The sequence below is a fragment of the Pimephales promelas genome, chromosome 3, assembly GCF_988280905.1.
Source record: "Pimephales promelas chromosome 3, fPimPro1.hap1.1, whole genome shotgun sequence".
In the NCBI taxonomy this organism is placed as follows: domain Eukaryota; kingdom Metazoa; phylum Chordata; class Actinopteri; order Cypriniformes; family Leuciscidae; genus Pimephales; species Pimephales promelas.
Window position 1 is genome coordinate 19,058,540 of NC_142771.1, and position 18,971 is coordinate 19,077,510.

The 18,971-nt window shown below is 38.1% G+C and overlaps 1 protein-coding gene across 1 annotated transcript in view; it reads right to left on the reverse strand.

The window, feature by feature from the left end:
* Nucleotides 1–18,385, reverse strand: part of ngfra (nerve growth factor receptor a (TNFR superfamily, member 16)) — a 37,848-nt gene extending 19,463 nt beyond the window's left edge. The window contains exons 1-3 of the mRNA XM_039687068.2: nt 18,052–18,385; nt 13,377–13,539; nt 1,336–1,698 (exon numbers count right to left, since the gene is read on the reverse strand). Of these exons, the coding sequence (XP_039543002.1) occupies nt 1,336–1,698; nt 13,377–13,539; nt 18,052–18,087 (562 nt within the window). The 5' untranslated portion in view covers nt 18,088–18,385. The remainder of the gene's footprint in view (nt 1–1,335; nt 1,699–13,376; nt 13,540–18,051) is intronic.
* Between the last annotated feature and the right edge of the window lie 586 nt (nt 18,386–18,971).

Sequence of the window (18,971 nt, forward strand, 5' to 3'; positions counted from 1 at the left end):
ATGTTTAATACGATACATATGCTTCATTTGAACTTTACTGGACTTAACTGGAGTGCTATAGAACTTGTCCAAACATAAGCACGTTTCTATGATCAGATGCTTTTCTTGTGCTATATTAAAATGCTTGCTATTTTCTCGATTTTGTTGTGTGTTACTGAGAGGAAAGTGTGCAGCACAGATTTACATATTCATCTAAACGCCACTCTCAGCAGTGTGGGTGGTGTCAGACGTTCGATAACAGTACATCGCTACTCATGTTTTACCCATAAACGAAGAACGAAAAAGAACTTCACCATGAGTATATCTGGGCCTTAAGTCCTAACAGAAACAAACATTCACCTGGGTGTTTGTTTAGTTTGTTTGAGGAATATGAAGGACTTTTGGGAGAAAAGGATGTTTGTTTTATGTTGTAATTGTGTCATTTTTCTATTGGTTTTGTCTTTGTAGCAAGTCTACACCAAATTTCCTCTTGGGGACATTAAAATATACTTTTTTATTATATTATATTATATTATATTATATTATATTATATTATATTATATTATATTATATTATATTAGTGATTAATGTCAGCAATTTCAGCACTACTAGTGGCACCACACAGAATTGCAGTCTGTTTAAACAGTCGTGAACTGTTGTTTTTTGTTTGTTTTTTTAAAGCAATATGCTTTTTATAAAAGCAAGAAGCCACATGAGGTTAACAGTGATGTTTTCCCCCCCTGTTAAAGAGGTTTTAAGAACATCTATAACCTGTTGTAAAATCCCTGTAATGCACATGTTTGCTTTTTATACGTCTTGCAAACCGCAAACTGAGTATGTGTGTGTTTGCATGTCACTGGATTTGACCTTTTGGACAGTTGTGACCTCTATAACTACAGGGCTTTGCACATAATATCTGCACTTTGACCTTTTCAACTGCAGGGCCACAAGCAGACACACGCGGAAATGACCCAGATTGATCCTTAAACACATGGAGGCAAGCAAACATTATGACTGAGACTGAGAGAATTTGGCTGTTAGAAAGAGTGTGAGAGAGATCAGGCACAATCACATCTTATACAGCCAAACAGAACAGTTGGTGTTTGTGCAGTTGCCCTTAGTGACTGACCACAGGCTGCAAGTACTCTTTGTGTGCAACTCAAATATGCAAGAAAAAACGCAAGTAAATAAATTGAAAAATTAAGTAGAAATAGTTTGACAAACATGGGAACAAAATGTTTGTAACAAACCATCATAAACTATATTTCTAGTTTTTTTTTTTCGTTTAGATTGCGTCATTATTTTGATGAATAATTGCATTATTTTATTTCAATTTTGAGTGCATTATTCTCTCACCATGACACCATGCATCTTCATAGGGTGTGCAATTCCTGATGAGAATCTCTATCCCCTCCTCGCAGATGGTGCAAGGCATGCAGGGGTCCAGCGAGCTCTCCCGATCAGAGTAGGTGTCTTCCAGACACTCCTCACAGTCCGTGTCATGGGAGTGCTTGCAGCCATACAGAACTCCCTGACCGAGGGGACAAACAGTGCAGGCCTCGCACTGGCCAGTCAGGTCGTTCATGAAGTAGCCGTAGTTGCACTCACACACAGCGTCGTTCGAGTCGGTGCAGGGGGTCTGCATACGCATGAGGCCTGTGCACTCTCTACACGTCTGACATCTCTCTGTGTGACTGAACGTTTCAGAGAATGTCTCACCTGGAGAGAGAAAAAGAGAGACATAATCAGAACGACAAGATAATTACACTATAATCTGCCCTTCTGCTGTAAATAATGACCCCTCAGGTTAAACATTACGTCCTTAGTACTTTAATTATAATAATAATCAGACAATATGGGCAAGGAAAACCAGTCAGGCCCGTGAAAACAGACAAAGAGAAAACAATTGGTAATCAATGGAAAGAACAATGTGCTGCATTGTGTTATCGAAATTTCAGTGTGTTCAGTTCTGTTCATTTCAATATGGCAATGATTTCTGCAGTCAAAACACAAGTCTACCTGGCTTTACTGTATACATAATGCATCTGAATTTAGTTTAAACTGCTCTCGTCATAAAACAGACCCTCAACATATTTCAGAATCGCTGTGCAGTCCAACGGAGAGACCAAGGTTTGTCCGGTTGTGGCGTAAGAAATATTGGCTACAATGAGCATTTTCTACATAAAAGTAGAATATAAATTATACTATATTTCATTATATTATAAATGTTTTGCCGGTGACAGTTGCGGCTCATGATGTGGTCACTAGTGAAGTGTTTTGGACTGTATGCGTTCCTGTGGTGAAAGCAGACAGTCAGTGTTGTCGTTTTTCACATGGCATTCATGGATCAGGTGAATGGCTCAAAAGCTGTGATTTCTACATGTTGCGTATTTTCAAGTGGTTCTACACCATATAATCATTGAGATGTAAAGCACTGCTGATGCCACTTTATAGGTACATCTTGCTAATACTGGGTTGGACCCCTTTTTTCCCAATTAACTGCCAAAAATTCTTTTTGGCATAGATTCAAAAAGTTTCTGGAAACAGAGATTTTGGTCCATACTGACATGATGGCATTATTACTAAGATGCCCAAAGTCTGACAAGAAAATCCCCTCACACAATTACACCACAGGCAGCAGCCTAAACCATTGATACAAGGCAGGATGGATCCATGCTTTCATGGTGTTTACGCCAAATTCCGACCCTGCCATCTGAATGTTGCAGCAGCAATTGAGACTCATCAGACCAGGAAAAATTTTTCCAATCTTCTATTGTTCTTTTTTGGTGAGCTTATGTGAATTGTAGCTTCGATTTTCTGTTCTTAGCTGACAGGAGTGGCACCGGTGTGATCTTCTGCTGCTGTAGCCCTTCTGCTTCAAGGTTTGACGTGTTGTGCATTCAGAGATGCTCTTCTGCAACCTCGGTAACAAGAAGTGGTTATTTGAGTTATCGTTGCCTTTCTATCAGCTCGAACCCGTCTCCTCTGGTATCAACAAAGCATTTTCACCCACAGAACTGCCATTCGCTGGGAATTTTCTCTTTTTCAGACTGTTCTCTGTCTAGAGACCCAAGAGATTGTTTTGTGTGAAAATCCCAGTAGATTAGCAGAATCTGATATACTAGACCAGTCCGTAGCAAGAGCCATACCATGTTAAAAGTCACTTAAATCACCGTTCTTCCCCATTCTGTTGCTCAGTCTGTACTTCAGCAGATCGTCTTCTTGACCAGTTGCTGCCATGTGATTGGCTGATTAGATATTTCCATTAACAAGCAGTTGAACAAGGGTTCATGTCTTCTTTGCTATTTTCTTTGCCTTTTCCAATCATTCCAAGAACTTCAACTTAGTTTTTGAAAGTTTCTTGACTTCAAATTGACTTTGAAATTGAAATTTGACTTCAGATTGACTTAAATTCAGACCTGAAGTAATGAGTAATGTTGCGATTAACTTTATTAAAGGGCTTTATGAAAGAGCTTTTCTCAAGAAGAGTTTTTCCCCTATGTGAGAATTTGAGATGCCATTGAAAATAAAACAAGGAGATGGAAAATGATTGCAAAAGCTGTAAAGCTTTATTCAAAGGGGTTGTGTGCGGTGAATCTGAGTGAAATCTGGTTTACTGTGGAGCAAAGAATGTGCGACAGATATTTTGGATGGCTTTTTAAAAATATATATATTTATTATTTTCACATGAACATTTTACAGAATAGGTTTTAGTATACACGTACACAATCTTTATCTTTCCCTAGATCTTGTGTCTCTCTGATAACAGGAGAGGTGAGAGCAAGGATTAGAGGACAATAAGACTATGTTTGTTTGTTTTTGTTTTTACAGGAATGAGAAAGCAGTTTATGCTTGATGTTCTTTATAAAGGTTGTTTTAAATGTCTGGTCACGGCCATGGCAGCTCTTGCTTGTGTATATGGTGTGTCTTGCTTGTGTAAATGAACATTTCTCATTACATTTTTCAGAAACCAAATGATCTTCTTCTATGGAATTTTAGGAGAAAACATCTGAGACAAAGTTGATAATTAAATGAAACAAATGACGAGCCTTTCTGAGCCATAACATTTTCCTCTGGACGATCGTGTGGAAACAGGAGGTCAAGTATTCATTATATATATAACACAACATACTTTACACAGCAATAAAATGTTAAAACTTGTTCAGACCAATTTATCTTAGATAATCTGTCATAACCATAAAAGGATCTGACAGATAAATCTGAGCTATTATATTGGACTATCAGCTTCTCTTTAATAGTACAGCCAAGATCTTACTACAGAAAGCAAAGGAATGTGAACAGGATGTGAACAGGATGAAAAGGCAAAAACATCAGTTTTGTTTTAGCACAGCAAGAATGAAACTTGTTTTAAGTCTACATAAACATTTAAAGGTGGAATCTACGAGTTAGAACCATTAACACCAAATAAACCAGCCGTATTTGTCTTAGGATGAAGATAATATTTCATAAAGAAAACCTCAGAAGCACACTCTAAAACAGAGATCCGCAGATACACATCCGCACATTCACAATAAATGTCATCACCAGCAAACTAATCTGCTATTTGGTTCTCCATAAAGTAAGGGTAAGATAATATCAAGAATTTTAAGTCGTGTTTGTCTCTCACCTGTGTGTGTTCCTGTTGTTTAATTACCATGGTGCTAAACAAACAAACAAGCAAACAAACAGAGATAGGCCGAAAAACATCCAGATAGATATCTTCTGGAAATACTCTTGTATTCCTGGAACACAGGACAGCTTTTCATCAAACAACACAAACATGAAACAAACACAGTCACACAGCTGTTTTCCACACTGATCCAGAGGAATATTTTATAACTCAGATGTTGCTCTTTTATAGCTTAGCAGACCTAAAAATTCTGTAAATGTCCTCATGTTGTCCTCAATTTTCATTGATAATCGTCCCCTGCAGTTGACTGTTAAACTCAGATCAATAAACTGGCTCAGTAAGCAAAAAAAAAAAAACTATTTAGGCTCTCAACATAGCCGAAGTGCGTTAGTAAGTAACTATTGCTTTGATTTGAACTTTTGATTTAAGTGTTAACTATGTTTGTCCTAAGTTTCTGACAATTGTTGACACGGTAAGATTTCAGTTGTAATATCATATCAATTTGATGTGTAATGTTCCTGCTGAACTTAGTTCATGCTGAAAGTTGTGATTGCAAATTGATGAGAACACACTCCCAAAATAAAGGAACCAGAATAGGGGTTTACTGCAAATGCTATATAAAGTAAGAGGTATTTTGGTTCCCCAAAGAACCTTTCAGTTATTTTAAGTGTAAAGAACATTAAATAAAATTTCCACTATCAAGATCTCTTGTGCAATGGAAATTGTCTTCTCTTTTGAAAATAAAGGTTCTTTATTGCTATTGATGGTTCCGTGAAGAAACTTTAACATCTATGGAACTTTTTCCTTGCACATAAATGGTTCGTACTGGATGTGGCATTTGCTGTGAAAACTCTCCTTTCAGACTGATCTCATGAAGTAGCGTGTGTATGACACACCAATTCGTATTTCCATTTTTGGCGTGCTATCAAGACGCATAATCGTGTTTATGAACGCCGTTGACTTAACGTTATTACTGAATTTATAAATATATGACTTACCTCAACCCCGTACCTAAACCTACCCGTCACTGAGGTTAATAGCATTTATGACTGTTCCCTTACCATCCTAGGAAAGAAAAAGATCGCTCCCCAGATGTAGATGTACATTTTGCTTCGTTTCGCTCGGACATTTGACGGCGTGTAGACACGCGGAATAACGCGGATGTTAATGGCTTAGACATACACACGGATACACGCGGATAGCTCAAAATGCGTAGAGATAACGCCACTTGACTCGAAAGTGGTGTGTATGTTTACGCAAAAGTCATGATGTCATGTTGCTCCTTTGGTACCTTTGTTTTTTGAGAGTGTGTAGCTTTCCAAAAGCTATTCTTAATGCCGTGCTTTTCCTATTCTTCCCGTGTCTTTGTGCCTGCGACGTCGGATTTTTTGACCATTGTTGGTGCAAAGGCAAAGGGTTATACGATGATGTCCCAGGTTATCACTCCCCTAGAAGCGCATCATTACTTAAAAAGCCTGCGCTTCCCTCTAGACTGTGCAGAATCACATCCACGCTGGTAGGGAAAGCTTTTCAGGCGGCGGGTCAGGCTGGTGCTGCCCTGCACAGCATGGCGATGTTACAGCTGTGCCAGGCTGAGCTGCTTAAAGAGCTGGGCACGAGCTGGGGAAATGTCAGTGAGGAGGCGTTTTCTGAGCTGCACAGTGCCACAGATCTGTCTCTCCGTGCGATCGCTGATCTCAGTAAGAAAGAAGAGGTCCTGAAGCCTTTGTGTGCCCAGAAACTAAGGGGGTGTTTCTGAGGTTCACTTTCAGGGGCGAAGCTTACCAATAGCGGGTTCTTCCGTTCAGCCTAGCCTTGTCACCCAGCACATATACAGTACTAAATGCATGGACTCCAGGGCATCCGCATGTTAAATTACATAGACGACTGGCTCATATTGGCCCAGTCTCGAGAGCTTGCGCTATGACATTGAGATATCGTCCTCCTAGCTCACCTTCAAACTCTGGGTTTCAGACTTAACGCCAAGAAAAGCGTTCTTTCTCCGGCCCAGAGAACTATGTATTTAGGGGTCGTATTAGACTCCATGTGGGCACAGTTGTCTCCCGCACGTGTCGAGTTCAAACACCCCAAGCAATGTTCTCCTTCTCCTCACGATAAGAATTAGTCTTCCTGTGATAAGATGTTTTTATCAATCTGCGATCACAACAACCCGGTCTCATCCCAAGACGTCATATAACTGACGTTTTGGGACGTCTTTTGACCATACGTCAATATTCGCCTTTTTAGGGCCCCCTTAAACGTCGGTAGATGAGGTTATGGGATCCTAACTCTACCCCATACCTAAACCTAACCCGTCACCTAACTGACGTTAAAGGTAAAGCGTCAGTTGTATGACGGCCCGGGATCGCCATCTACCAACGTTTAAGGGGGCCCTAAAAAGGCGGATATTGACGTATGGTCAAAATACGTCCCAAAACGTCAGTTGTAAGACTTTTTGGGATGAGACTGTGTTAATCACAACTCAGGGATTTCAGTATAGAGATTTCAGCAGGAACAATATTCATCAAAATCTTCAAGAACAAATTATCTAGGCTAGGTTATCAATAGATATTACAGCTGAGCTGTAATTATAAGGCATCGCTGTGAAACCCCCCTTTTAAACCCTTTATTTGAGTGCTAGGATGTTAAAGGTTCTTTGTGGCACCATATTTACCTTTATTTTTAAGAGTGCATTTTGGGATAAGATCTCTTGAAGTATGTGAGATTAGGGAATCTTTTTTTAGGAGAAAATTGAGCAGCCTCAGACTTAAGCAAAACATTTGAGATCACAAAAAGAAAAACATTTTCTTTTTCCACATTTCACTTTATGTATAAGAAGAGTATTCATCATTGCAGTCTGTTTATGCTTGTTTTACCAACAGATCATTTCTTTTTGAATCTAGAAAAATTTGATGCTTGAGGGTGGGGTGTTCACCTTTCTCCCAATCTTTGGACGGAAGATTTCCTAAAAACACTCGATGTTCTGTTCTTGTCATGTTTGCTCTTGTTGTGCAGGTGATGTTAAGTCTAATGACTTGGCTACCATAATCAAGGCATCTAAAACATGCAAAAACAACTACTCAAACATGTTGTACTAACAAATATGAGATTGCTGATGCAGTGATAAAGCGTTTATTATTATGCCCAATTTCATAATCTATTGTATTCATTCCCAGATTATTAGATTCGTTAATTACCTTTTGATGTTGTAGGTACAAAATGTAGCACTTCTCCATATCACACACACACAGTTAATAATGTTCTTTCTAAGAGCAATAAGCTGACTGGTCTCCTGTGCTCTGCGAGGAGAGGGAGATGATGGGTAAACATATGGGTCGTGTGATGCAGGCAATGGTGAGCTCTGAAAGTGTCAATTCAGCCGGACAAGCCTTTCAGCCCATCTGTTTGTTGTCTCGCTCTCTCTTTCGTTTCTCCTTCATTAATTATTAATGGATATATATGACCTCGTTCTGCAGTGGATAATTCAAAGATCAGACCATTTGTCACCCAACTAAGGCTGGCCTAGGAAAATAGCTAAATTTTCTATCTATCTATCTATCTATCTATCTATCTATCTATCTATCTATCTATCTATCTATCTATGTATATATATATATATATATATATATACTGTATATATATATATATATATATATATATATATTATCATCAACATCAGTTTGTCAGTTTGTAATTACTAGACGTACAACCTAGAAGCTTTGCGCAGTTTCACTATGTGAAATCTCGAGGCCCACAGAGAAGGAAATGAATAGTTGAATAAAGTTGTTATTTTTGGTTGTTTTTTGCGCACAAAAGTATTCTCGTTGTTTGATAAACTTAAGATTGAGCCATGTAGTCACTCTATTTTAACAATGTCTTTTATAACTTTTGGGCCGGCCAGTTTCGATCCCTTAAGAAGACTATGGAGGAGTGATCCAGCTCTCAGAATTAATCAAAAATATCTTAATTTGTGTTCCGAAGCTGAACGAAAGTCTTACGGGGTTGGAACAACATTAGGGTGATTAATTACTGATAGTATTTTAATTTTGGGGTCAACTAACTCTTTAATTTAAAAATGATAAATTATTGTAAATTATGAATTATGAGAATGTGACATGCTCAATATAACTGTTATCTCATGAGTCCAACCTATGGTATTGTTTGTCTGTTTTGTGTTCACTGTAATATCCCTGCTGCCTTTGAGAGAAGAATACATGACATGGCCCACATGCCGCCTAGCTGATCTCCATCTTACTTTCATTACTTCTATAGTTTGACTCTACTTGTGTTTACTTCTTCATTCTAGATTCAGTTCACTTTAAACATATCATATTTATAGTGAGTGAAAACTAGTGTGACATCCCTATTGAGCGTGTGCATACAACCATGAACAGATGAACAGAGCACCAGCCACGTGTTTGCAGGGATTCACCTGAATGCAGCCTTCCTGCACTGATTATAAACGGATATCACAAAACTAACAAAAACAACGGAGGGCCCCCATACACATGCTCTGCTGATGACTGTTTACACGCATAATAAATAGCTCCATCTCACACAACCATTTCTCTCAGGGGGGCAAATGGAAAAAGACTACAGCTGCATCATGCGGTGTGTCTTCCTGTAACGTCATCAGCTGAAGTCTGTGCGTTTCTAACCCTAAAATCAGCCAGGTGTGTTAGATCTTTTTACGCTTTTCTTTCGGAGCTGGTTTTCCGCTTGGCTCTCATTTGCTGGAGGAGAACTGTAACTAGAGATGTTTGCCAATATTTTGCTGGCACTTTTTAAAAGATTTTGTAAAGTAACTTAATACGGAAAGGGCCTAGAAAAGAAAACGTCCATTGCGTAATGCACAATTCTGATCTATAATCACAACCACATTGGTTTATCAGAACAAACTTAAATGTGTTTCTCGCTCTCTCTTTCTCTGTTTTCACAATTCAGTTGTTCTTTATTAGTAAGACCGTTTCATTTATAATACAGTTAAAGTAATAAATCAAAGCTGAGTGGAACGATAGAGCGGCTGCACAGGCCAATAAAAACAGCAATGGCTACAGTCCTGAGTTCTGCTTAAATGTTCAGTAGCATTAACCTCTATCTCTCTCTCTCTCTCTCTCTCTCTCTCTCTCTCTCTCTCTCTCTCAGATGAATACTGGTCTTAGTCTGAATGGGTTAGGGCAAATGATGTTGCCTGTGCTTAAATGCATTATTATCTAATGCTGTTATTTCCCAATCCCCATCAGTCATTAGTCAGCTCTCTCTGAATTAATACACTGACAGATTCCAGTTCAGCATTGCTCTTATGGTACCTATAACAAACAGAATATATAACAGACTCACGTTCATTCACATTTCACCTCAAAACGCATCCAAAATAAAAGTCTGTGTTTACATAATATATGTGGATTCACTGTGTATAATTATTTTATATATAAATACACAGACATGCTTGTATATATTTAAGAAATATTTTATTATAAATATTTTATTATTTATTATATTTTATTATATATATGAAGAGTTCAGATGCAAAAGCCTCTAAATGCCATTTGAAATTTTCTTCTTTAATGATGATTTTTATCAAACTTGTATATTTAAGTTCAGCAATTTCACTTAAATAACAATTAATAGGTAATTATCATTGCCATTTAAGTGAAATCACTGAACTTAAATATACAAGCTTGATAAAAATGATCATTCTAGAAGAAAAATTCAAATGGCACTTAGAGGCTTTTGCATCTGAACTCTTCATATATATATATATATATATATATATATATATATATATATATATATGTGTATATATATATATATATATATATATTATAGTAAATATACTACTGTATATAGATTTCTATATAATTTATATTATATATAAATATAAATATTTTATATATAAATAATATTTTTTTCTTAAATATACATGCATGTGTGTGTATTGATATATATATACAAAATAATTATACACAGTGCACTCACATATATTATGTAAACACAAACTTTTATTTTGGATGTGATTAATCGCGATTAATCGTTTGACAGCCCTAATATACTGTATTTATGATAAAAAAATATTAAATAGAAATAGAATATGAATTATTATTACTTTAAATATATACAGTAATGGGAAATTTAATAGAAAGTCCTTAATTGCCATAAAATGTACAGCAAAAAAATGTCAATTCTACTAAAATATATGCTTACATTTTTAACCCCTTAAGTGTCCTATACTATACAAAACCTAAACTAATCTTGACAAACTATATGTCATTTGAAAGCTTACAATCTAGTTTCCATATTTGGTGACTGATTTTTAAAATAAATTACAGAGGAGCCGTAATTTATCAATAAGCAACAAGAAGGCGTGTTCAGACCTTTGTTTTGAAATAGCAATGAACATAAAAAATCATGAAAGAAGGGTAGAAACCTCAGCAATTTCTGATCATTATCATACAGAAAATTTACAAAACATAAAAATTAGGTATGATTTGATTACAGATTTAATTATTGCAAACATATCACATTTGCTTTATTAATACTACACTATCATTTTTGATTTATTCATAAATCAAAATAATCAATGCATAAGTAGTATCAGTCTGCTATTATGTGTGTGTGAGAGTCAAAGATGTTGGCCTGATGCGATGGTGACAGGTTTGCGTCAATCAGTTTTCACTTCGATGACTGTGTGTGTGAGGGAGGAGGAAGAAAGAAAATGGACAGCTAAATATTTTAGTAGTTGCTGATGTGTGCTTGTGTCTAGACTGGGTAGGGGATGAGGGGGCGAGGATGCATGAAAGAGGCGTTTGTGTTTGTGTGTCTTTGCCAACACTAGGAGAAAGGGGAAAAAACAAAAAGCACCCAGTTTGGTTATTGATGTAAAGTGTCCTGTCCTGAAACATAAGATCTTCTCTATTTCAGGCCTGCCGTCCTGAAAGCTTCGCAGCGCTCTCTTATTGAGAGCAGAAAGTAGGATAGAGCCCATTTAGGAAACATTCACAACAAAAGAATGAGACCTGCTGTAAAACAGGAGGAAAATGTGTCTCGTCATTTCCAAATGTGTCATTGCCTTTTCAAAATATTTCTGTGAATCGGAAGAATATATATACTCTACCATACAAAAGCTTGGGGTCAGGAATTTTTTTTTAAGAAATTAATACTTTAAATCGATTAAATCGATCAAAAGTGACAGTAAAGTTTATAGTAAAGATGTATGTGAACAAATGCTGCTCTTTAGAACTTCCTATTCATCAAAGAATGTGTTTTCCCTAAAAAAAATATTAAGCAACACAACTGTTTTTCAACATTGATAATAATAAGAAATGGTTTTTTTGAGCAGCAAATCATATTAGAATGATTTCTTAAGGATCATGTAACTCTAAAAAATCTGCTGTGCCATCACATGAATAATTTTAAAATATGTTCACACAGCAGTTATTTAAAATTGTATCACTACACAATATAACTGTTTTTACTGTATCTTGCTCAAATAAATGCAGCCTTTTAATTAAAAAATGGAGAAAAAATAATAGCTACCCCCAAACTTTTCAACGATATTTAATATAAAACAAATATAATCTAAACATTTAAAAATCACTATAATGTTCAATTCAAGAACCAACTTCATGTTCAGATTTCTCACTTTAAAGGTACACTGTGTAGTTTTTTTAAGAATTTTATTAGCTAAAATAAATGTCTTTATTTATAAATATGCCCTCATTAGTGTAAAATTACCTCTGCCGATTGATCTGACATATCCTCGTAAGCAAAGACTTTCTTATATTTAATTACATGGGATGGGTCAGTCCAAGGAGGCTTCCATGTCGTTCCGCCATCTTGAAAAACTATAATAGCAGAGAGGGACAAAAAGCTCTAGCCTACCTAAACACGTTTTCGCTCAGAGCCAGTCTGCACTGCACGGTACTTCATAATGCAGGGTCATTATGCCGAGCCACAGGAGAAGGAATCCTCGTTGGCAAAAAAGCAACAAAAAAAAAATTAAAGGAAACGTGACCGGCGAATTAAAAAAAAAAAAAATGAGGGTAAATATCGGGATAGCTTTTCCCAGGTGGAAAGAGCTAATGAAGGAGAACGACTTCGAAAGGGACGCTGAAGTTGCCTGCTTTCTTCTCGACAGGTAAGTCAATGTTGCAGTCTAAATTACGAACTTTTTTTTCATTGCTTGGTTGTGTAATTCATTATATAGGCAGCATAACAGTAGAACATGTTTAGTTAAACTCTATTGGAAGACATGTTGTCATAGCTTCTTGGTATATAGCGGCTCCCGTAGTTGCAATACACATTTGAAAAAGTGAGGCGCTAGAGAGCACTATTCGTTTGAATGCAAAATACAATTTCACCTCTAGATGGGAGAAATTCCTACACAAAGTATAAGGATTGGTTTTCCTCTTTCTGCTTTAAAGCTGAACATTTGGCCTTAATGAAAGTATCAAACACACACACAGCAGCAGCTCACATACCGTAACCAGTTAATTGCATAATTACTTTCAGCTTTCTGTCTGTTCTTTGGGTTTATATGTGCATGTGTGTGAGGGAGAGAGAGAGAGAGAGAGAGAGAGAGAAAGAGCATAATTAAGTGTTAATAAGTGTACGTGTGACAGGCTAATTGTATGTTAATAAATGTATGTGCGTGAAAGTAAGTATTTGTGACGGTGTGAATATTTGAGAAGATTATTAGCACATGAACAAGATGCACATGCAAGTGTGTGACTTAGCATGTATGCATATTTTTAGAAGTTGTACTCACTGTCTAAGCACTGACTGCACTCGGTCTGGGTGGCCCCGCACTCCTTGACCACTCCCTCTCCTGGAGGACACTGCAAACAGCACTCACCGCTGCGAGTGTAACTCCCCGACTCACACTCCTCGTCCACGGCTCGCTCCAGCTTAGAGCCAAACACCAGCCCCAACTAGAGAAAGAGACAATTTACATTAATATTCCATCTCTCTTGGGCTTCCTTGTCTCCCATTACACACAAACCCTTAAGATATTTTGATGGTAATGTGTTTGCAAGAAAATATAGTCATATTGATATTCCTCAAATGCTATTTCCTTATTCTTTTCCACTAATTGCTGCAATTAATTCAGCCTGAACCACCAAAAGTAACTCCATTCAAACCTTGTTTTGAACTTCTAAAGTTTACCAAAAACTTAAACTTCTTTTTTTTCTAATTTATAGAAAGATTTCCCCAGTTAATCCCTCTCATTGTCCATAAACTCCTTCATATTTGCCCTACATGAACAGCTGCATTACAGCATATTGTGCTGATTGCATTTCTGTCTCTAAAAGCTGGGGTGTGTTGAGCAAGATGAGACAGGCAGTACGAGTTATGCATATGTCTATTACATGTCCAGCTGCTTCTCTCGTATTGTCACGGGTAAGGTTACACATACTTTACACACCGAGGTCTCACAGATCAGGGTCCGTTGAGCCTCTCTACCCAAGACATCCATTATTTAGCCCTACCCTTACCATATGAGCTTCCTCTTCCACAGCTCCTCCTGATCTGTTTGTTGAGTATTGTCAATAATAACCCAAGGGGTCGTAAACATCCGTGCATGCAGGCACTGAAAGAGGTGTTTATGGGCTCATTTTGTCTTGGACAACAGATGTGTGTGTGTGTGTGTGTGTTGTGTGTTTAAGAGGAATTGGAGGCTCATTAGTGAGTCACAGACTTCACTTTGAATTAATTTACTACTGCGGCGCTTCTCTCTTGCTCTCTCAATAGGTTCAGTCTGGTCATGTGATCACGCTCAGTGCTGATGTGCATCATAGAGTGTAGCAGTGAACGCCGACATCCAGCATTGATTTCGGAAGCGTTTTCCCTATTCATTTTCTCCAAAGGAATTCTTCAATTTATTCAAAGAAGTGTCCTAAGCCATGAACCACACCAACCAGAGATGAATCACATTACAAACCATAATTTGAATTATGTTTTTTTTTTTTACAAAATTAGACTAAAGTTAGTTATATTGATGAGGGAAATAACTACTCATCCTTTAAAGTGTTGTGAATCTACAGTAGTTGAATCCAAAATGGCTGTGTGCATGTATGGTTGCGTTCACACTACAGGGGCCTAATGCTCAATTTTTCCAATCAAATGCATCCTTTTGCGATCTCCTGTGTGAACGTGAATGTGAAATGATCCAGAAGTGATCCACATTCGCAGAAGAGTACTCAACGGTCAACGACGTCACTTGTTGTTTGCGGAAATAGCTAAATATGACAGTCAACAGTGTTGCTCGTTTAGCAATATTAAAGTTATTTTCCCAACAGAGCCAGAACAAATACAATCTTCTCATTCCCGCCTACTTCAATGCAGAATTCTGACGTTTGTCGCATATCAGTGACGTGCGAGTCGGATACATGTGACCTGGCCGTTCAAGTCGCATTTCAAATGATCGGATACATATCGGATTTGGACTACATACCCAAGTGGCCTGGGTCGCATTTGAAAAGATTGGATCGGATGAAAAGATCAGATACAGGTCGCATTGGGGCAAAAAAAATCATAATTGGGTTATTTCAGCCTGCAGTGTGAACATAGCCTGGAAAGTCCAACGTTTAGGTCGAAACATTACACAAATACTTCAGTAAGACTAGATTGTTGAATTGTGTGCTTTATATTTGTGTCTAGATGACAGAGTTTCTGAATCCAAGACAAATGTCCAAAATATGGGACAATAAAGTGCATTCTCTCTCTCGCTCTATATATATAGAGAGTGTGTGCGTGTGTGTGTGTGTGTGTGTGTGTGTGTGTGTGTGTGTGTGTGTGTGTGTGTGTGTGTGTATTTTTTATTAGTTATATAACTGTAATTATTTCTGATGTAATTTTTCCTATTTTTTCCCATCCATAGCTTGTGACTGTTATAGAAAAACATATATAATATCGTAACAATCTTTGAGCTCATGATTTGTTTTGAAAGTGTTTTGAAGGGTCTATGCAGTATCATTCTGGGACCCCTGTTGTGCTCTATTGAGGAATAAGTGGGCCTTGTTGAAGCGTTTCTCTTTATTATGGCAGTGAAAAGCAGCACAGATTCATTCATTAACCTGTGGATTCCAGAGTCTTTCAAAGACACACTCACAAACAAGCTTGCACACACACACACACACACACACTCATATAACAGGGTAATTAAACTTACAGCACATTTTTCTCCTTGAATTCATTAATGAATTTGCATACTCTCCCTCTCTCTCTTGCTCTCTCTCTCACACACACACACACATGCAAACATTAGTTAATGGAAACCATGGCACATTACAAGTTGTAAAAATTACACACAAATTAGACAGGTCGTCATCATCTAGAGACCCCCCACAATCAAAGTAAAGAGGGAAAACCTCTCTGATCTTCTGCACGTTTTCATTAAAACGTCGCCTCTTGTCCCTAATCTTATCTATCTTCCTAGCCTCTTTCTCACACACTCTCTTTGCCCTTTAAGACTCCTCTTTCCACCCTCCTCCTTCCCTCATCCACATCCTCTCTCACTCTCATTCAGAAACAGATGCACTGGTACAGCAGCCAACTCACCCCCTCATTTACTCTCTCTCTCTCTCTCTCTCTCTCTCTCTTCATCAACCCTGGCTGTCATCCTTTCTTTTTTCTCTCAATTTGCATTCGCTTGAGTAAGCGTGCCGATGAGTTAACTTGGCAGGCTTTAATGGACTCCCCAGTATGGAGCATGCCCAATGCTTAACACATCTAACGAAAGAGTATGTGGCTTAACTTAGCTTTGGGGACTAAATTAATCTGCTATTATAAATCTCCTTGAGGTCAAAATCCAGTAATGTTATCAATTGAAAAATCAAGTAATAAGTTAAAGGAAGTGTATGGTTTTGCCCTTACTAACATACTGTAGCTAAGTAAATGTGTCATTACTGTGCAATTCACTGATCTGCACCTGTCCGTGAAGCACTGCTCCGCACCAGCCAGGAAATGAGACTGAGCTTTAATACCACGAAACATCAAGCCTTGACAAGCCATCGCGTTTTTCACCACCAATTAGGCGGCTTGTGTCCCCGTCAGATCTCTTGTGAAGCGCACTAGTGCCTTCGCGCAGCTGTGAAATGGCACTCCAGACGGAGCGTTGCTGGCTCATGTGTCGGTGGAGATCCTTTACTGACTCTGTGCACCTGGATCAAACTCAATTGCCAGCTCCGTTTGCCATTTTGCAAATCAGATCACTGAAAAGAGGTCACAGTGTAATTGTGTTTAGTCAAGAGCGTGTGCATGTTTAAACTGATTTGGACCGTGTTACACGAGACTGGAGGTGATGAGGGTCACGTAGGGCGCTTGGTAGGGGACCATGAGGGTCACATGCTTGCGCACTTTTGAGCATAAGGGCATATCTCTTACAAAAATGTACCAAATTAGGTTCACACCAAAAATACCACAAGAAGGTATATTTGCCAGCACCATCATCGTCAAAAAAAGAAAATGTTAAAATGATGATTCTGAAATCTTATTACATTGATAGCCTAACAATTATTATGCAATTTGGCTGAAGCAATGGTTTGAATTGTTTTAAATTTGCATATTGTTGCCCATATGATGTCTAAACAGGCAAGATACGATGTATGGAGGAGGGGGTGGAAAATATTTTTTTTAATTATAATTATATAGGTAAAAGAATAGGCTAAATAAATAAAATGGGTAGCCTGCTTTTAGGTATAAATAAAGTTCAACAAATTTTTTTTTAAAACGTTTAAGTATACAAAAGTTAAATAACAAGTTGGACATGGACTGTGGCTTGCTTTTTCACCAGGCGCTTTCGAACAGAAATCGTTGTTCCAATTTCCAATCATTAACCTACCTAACATTTACAAAACCAAACAATGATATTTGGTGTAGCCTACTTTATTACAGATTTAATTACAAATATTACACAGAAACTTTAAGGTGTGCCAGGGGCGCCAAAATTCGGGTCATTACATAGTCTATACTTACAATAAGTCATTACAATATTCACATTGTAAATACAAACGCATACAACTCCATAATAAGGGCTACTATGTGGAAAATATTAAATAAAGCCGCAGAATTCGTCAAACTTATTACCAACTTGGCATGAAAGTTTGTTTACAGTCGGGCGCACATCATTTCTTCTGTGCACTGATAGCCTGTTTTTCTGTCACCCAATAAACATACTTACTGGCAGATTAATTTTAAACGACTAGAATAGGGAAGCTTGACACCTGTTCTCCAGAAACCGGGCTGCTGAGATTAGTCATCACTACTACCACCACAGACCGTAAACAAGTTCCGCTGAATCCGCATCACGACAACCGGAGCATCACGCGAGCAGAAGCGGTGATCACCTGATGTCAATTAACCTACATATTTCATCCAGCGGCAGATCACTGCGCGCACTTGTGCTCTTATGCGCTCTGATCTAAACTAATACCAACACTTACCGCTCCACAAATCACGATCCACACCAAGGTGTCCATGTCTGAGATGTCTCTTCCCTCTCAAACTGTAAAACTGTAAGTGTGAGTCGTGAAGTGAAGATCAGCCGTCCGACAGTTCATTTTAGCTCCATGTGGCTGCTGCTCTCGTGCGTGGATGGTGTTTGAGACTTTAGGACTGTACGAAAGCGCGTGCTCTCGCTGATGCGCGCGAATGGTCCTGTCCTGTCCTGTCCTGTCCTGTACTCCGCACTCGGCGCTGTCCAGCAGTGCACTGCGGAGGAGAGAGTCGTGCACGCAGATATGAGGGGGGCACGAGGGCTTTGCCAACTCCCCCCATCAGCACCTCTCTCTCTCTCTCTCTCTCTCTCTCTCTCTCTCTCTCTCTCTCTCTCTCTCTCTCTCTCTCTCTCTCTCTCTCTCTCGTAGGATGTATTTTTCTTTATCTCCAACAGAAACGCATATGCAGAAGACTGGACGAGCACCTTTGATCTGATCGCATTTAGATGTATATTTACATATAGCTTTGGCTTCATCTATATGGATGCTTAGGCTATACATGCATAAATCATTTATCCAAATGAACATAATATATCTTTCTACTCTTTATCTCTTTATTGCACTGTAGGCCTATTTTAATTATTAACTCGTTTGAGGATATAATAAAATGTATTAGCAAACCAAGCTCTTTAAATAAATAAAAAAAATAGAAAAGAAAAGAATTATTTGAGTGAATGAGTGTAATGGGTGTGACGTCACGGGACTGGTGTAATTAAACAGACGCCACAGGAGGGCGACTGCAGCCAGTGAGTCACCGATGGTGGGACATATGAGGCGTGATAAGGCCATAGACGGTTAAATGCCAGGGATGAGAGGTTTTTACTGTTTTTTCCTTTTCACCGCCATTCTTCAGATATGTTTTCCAC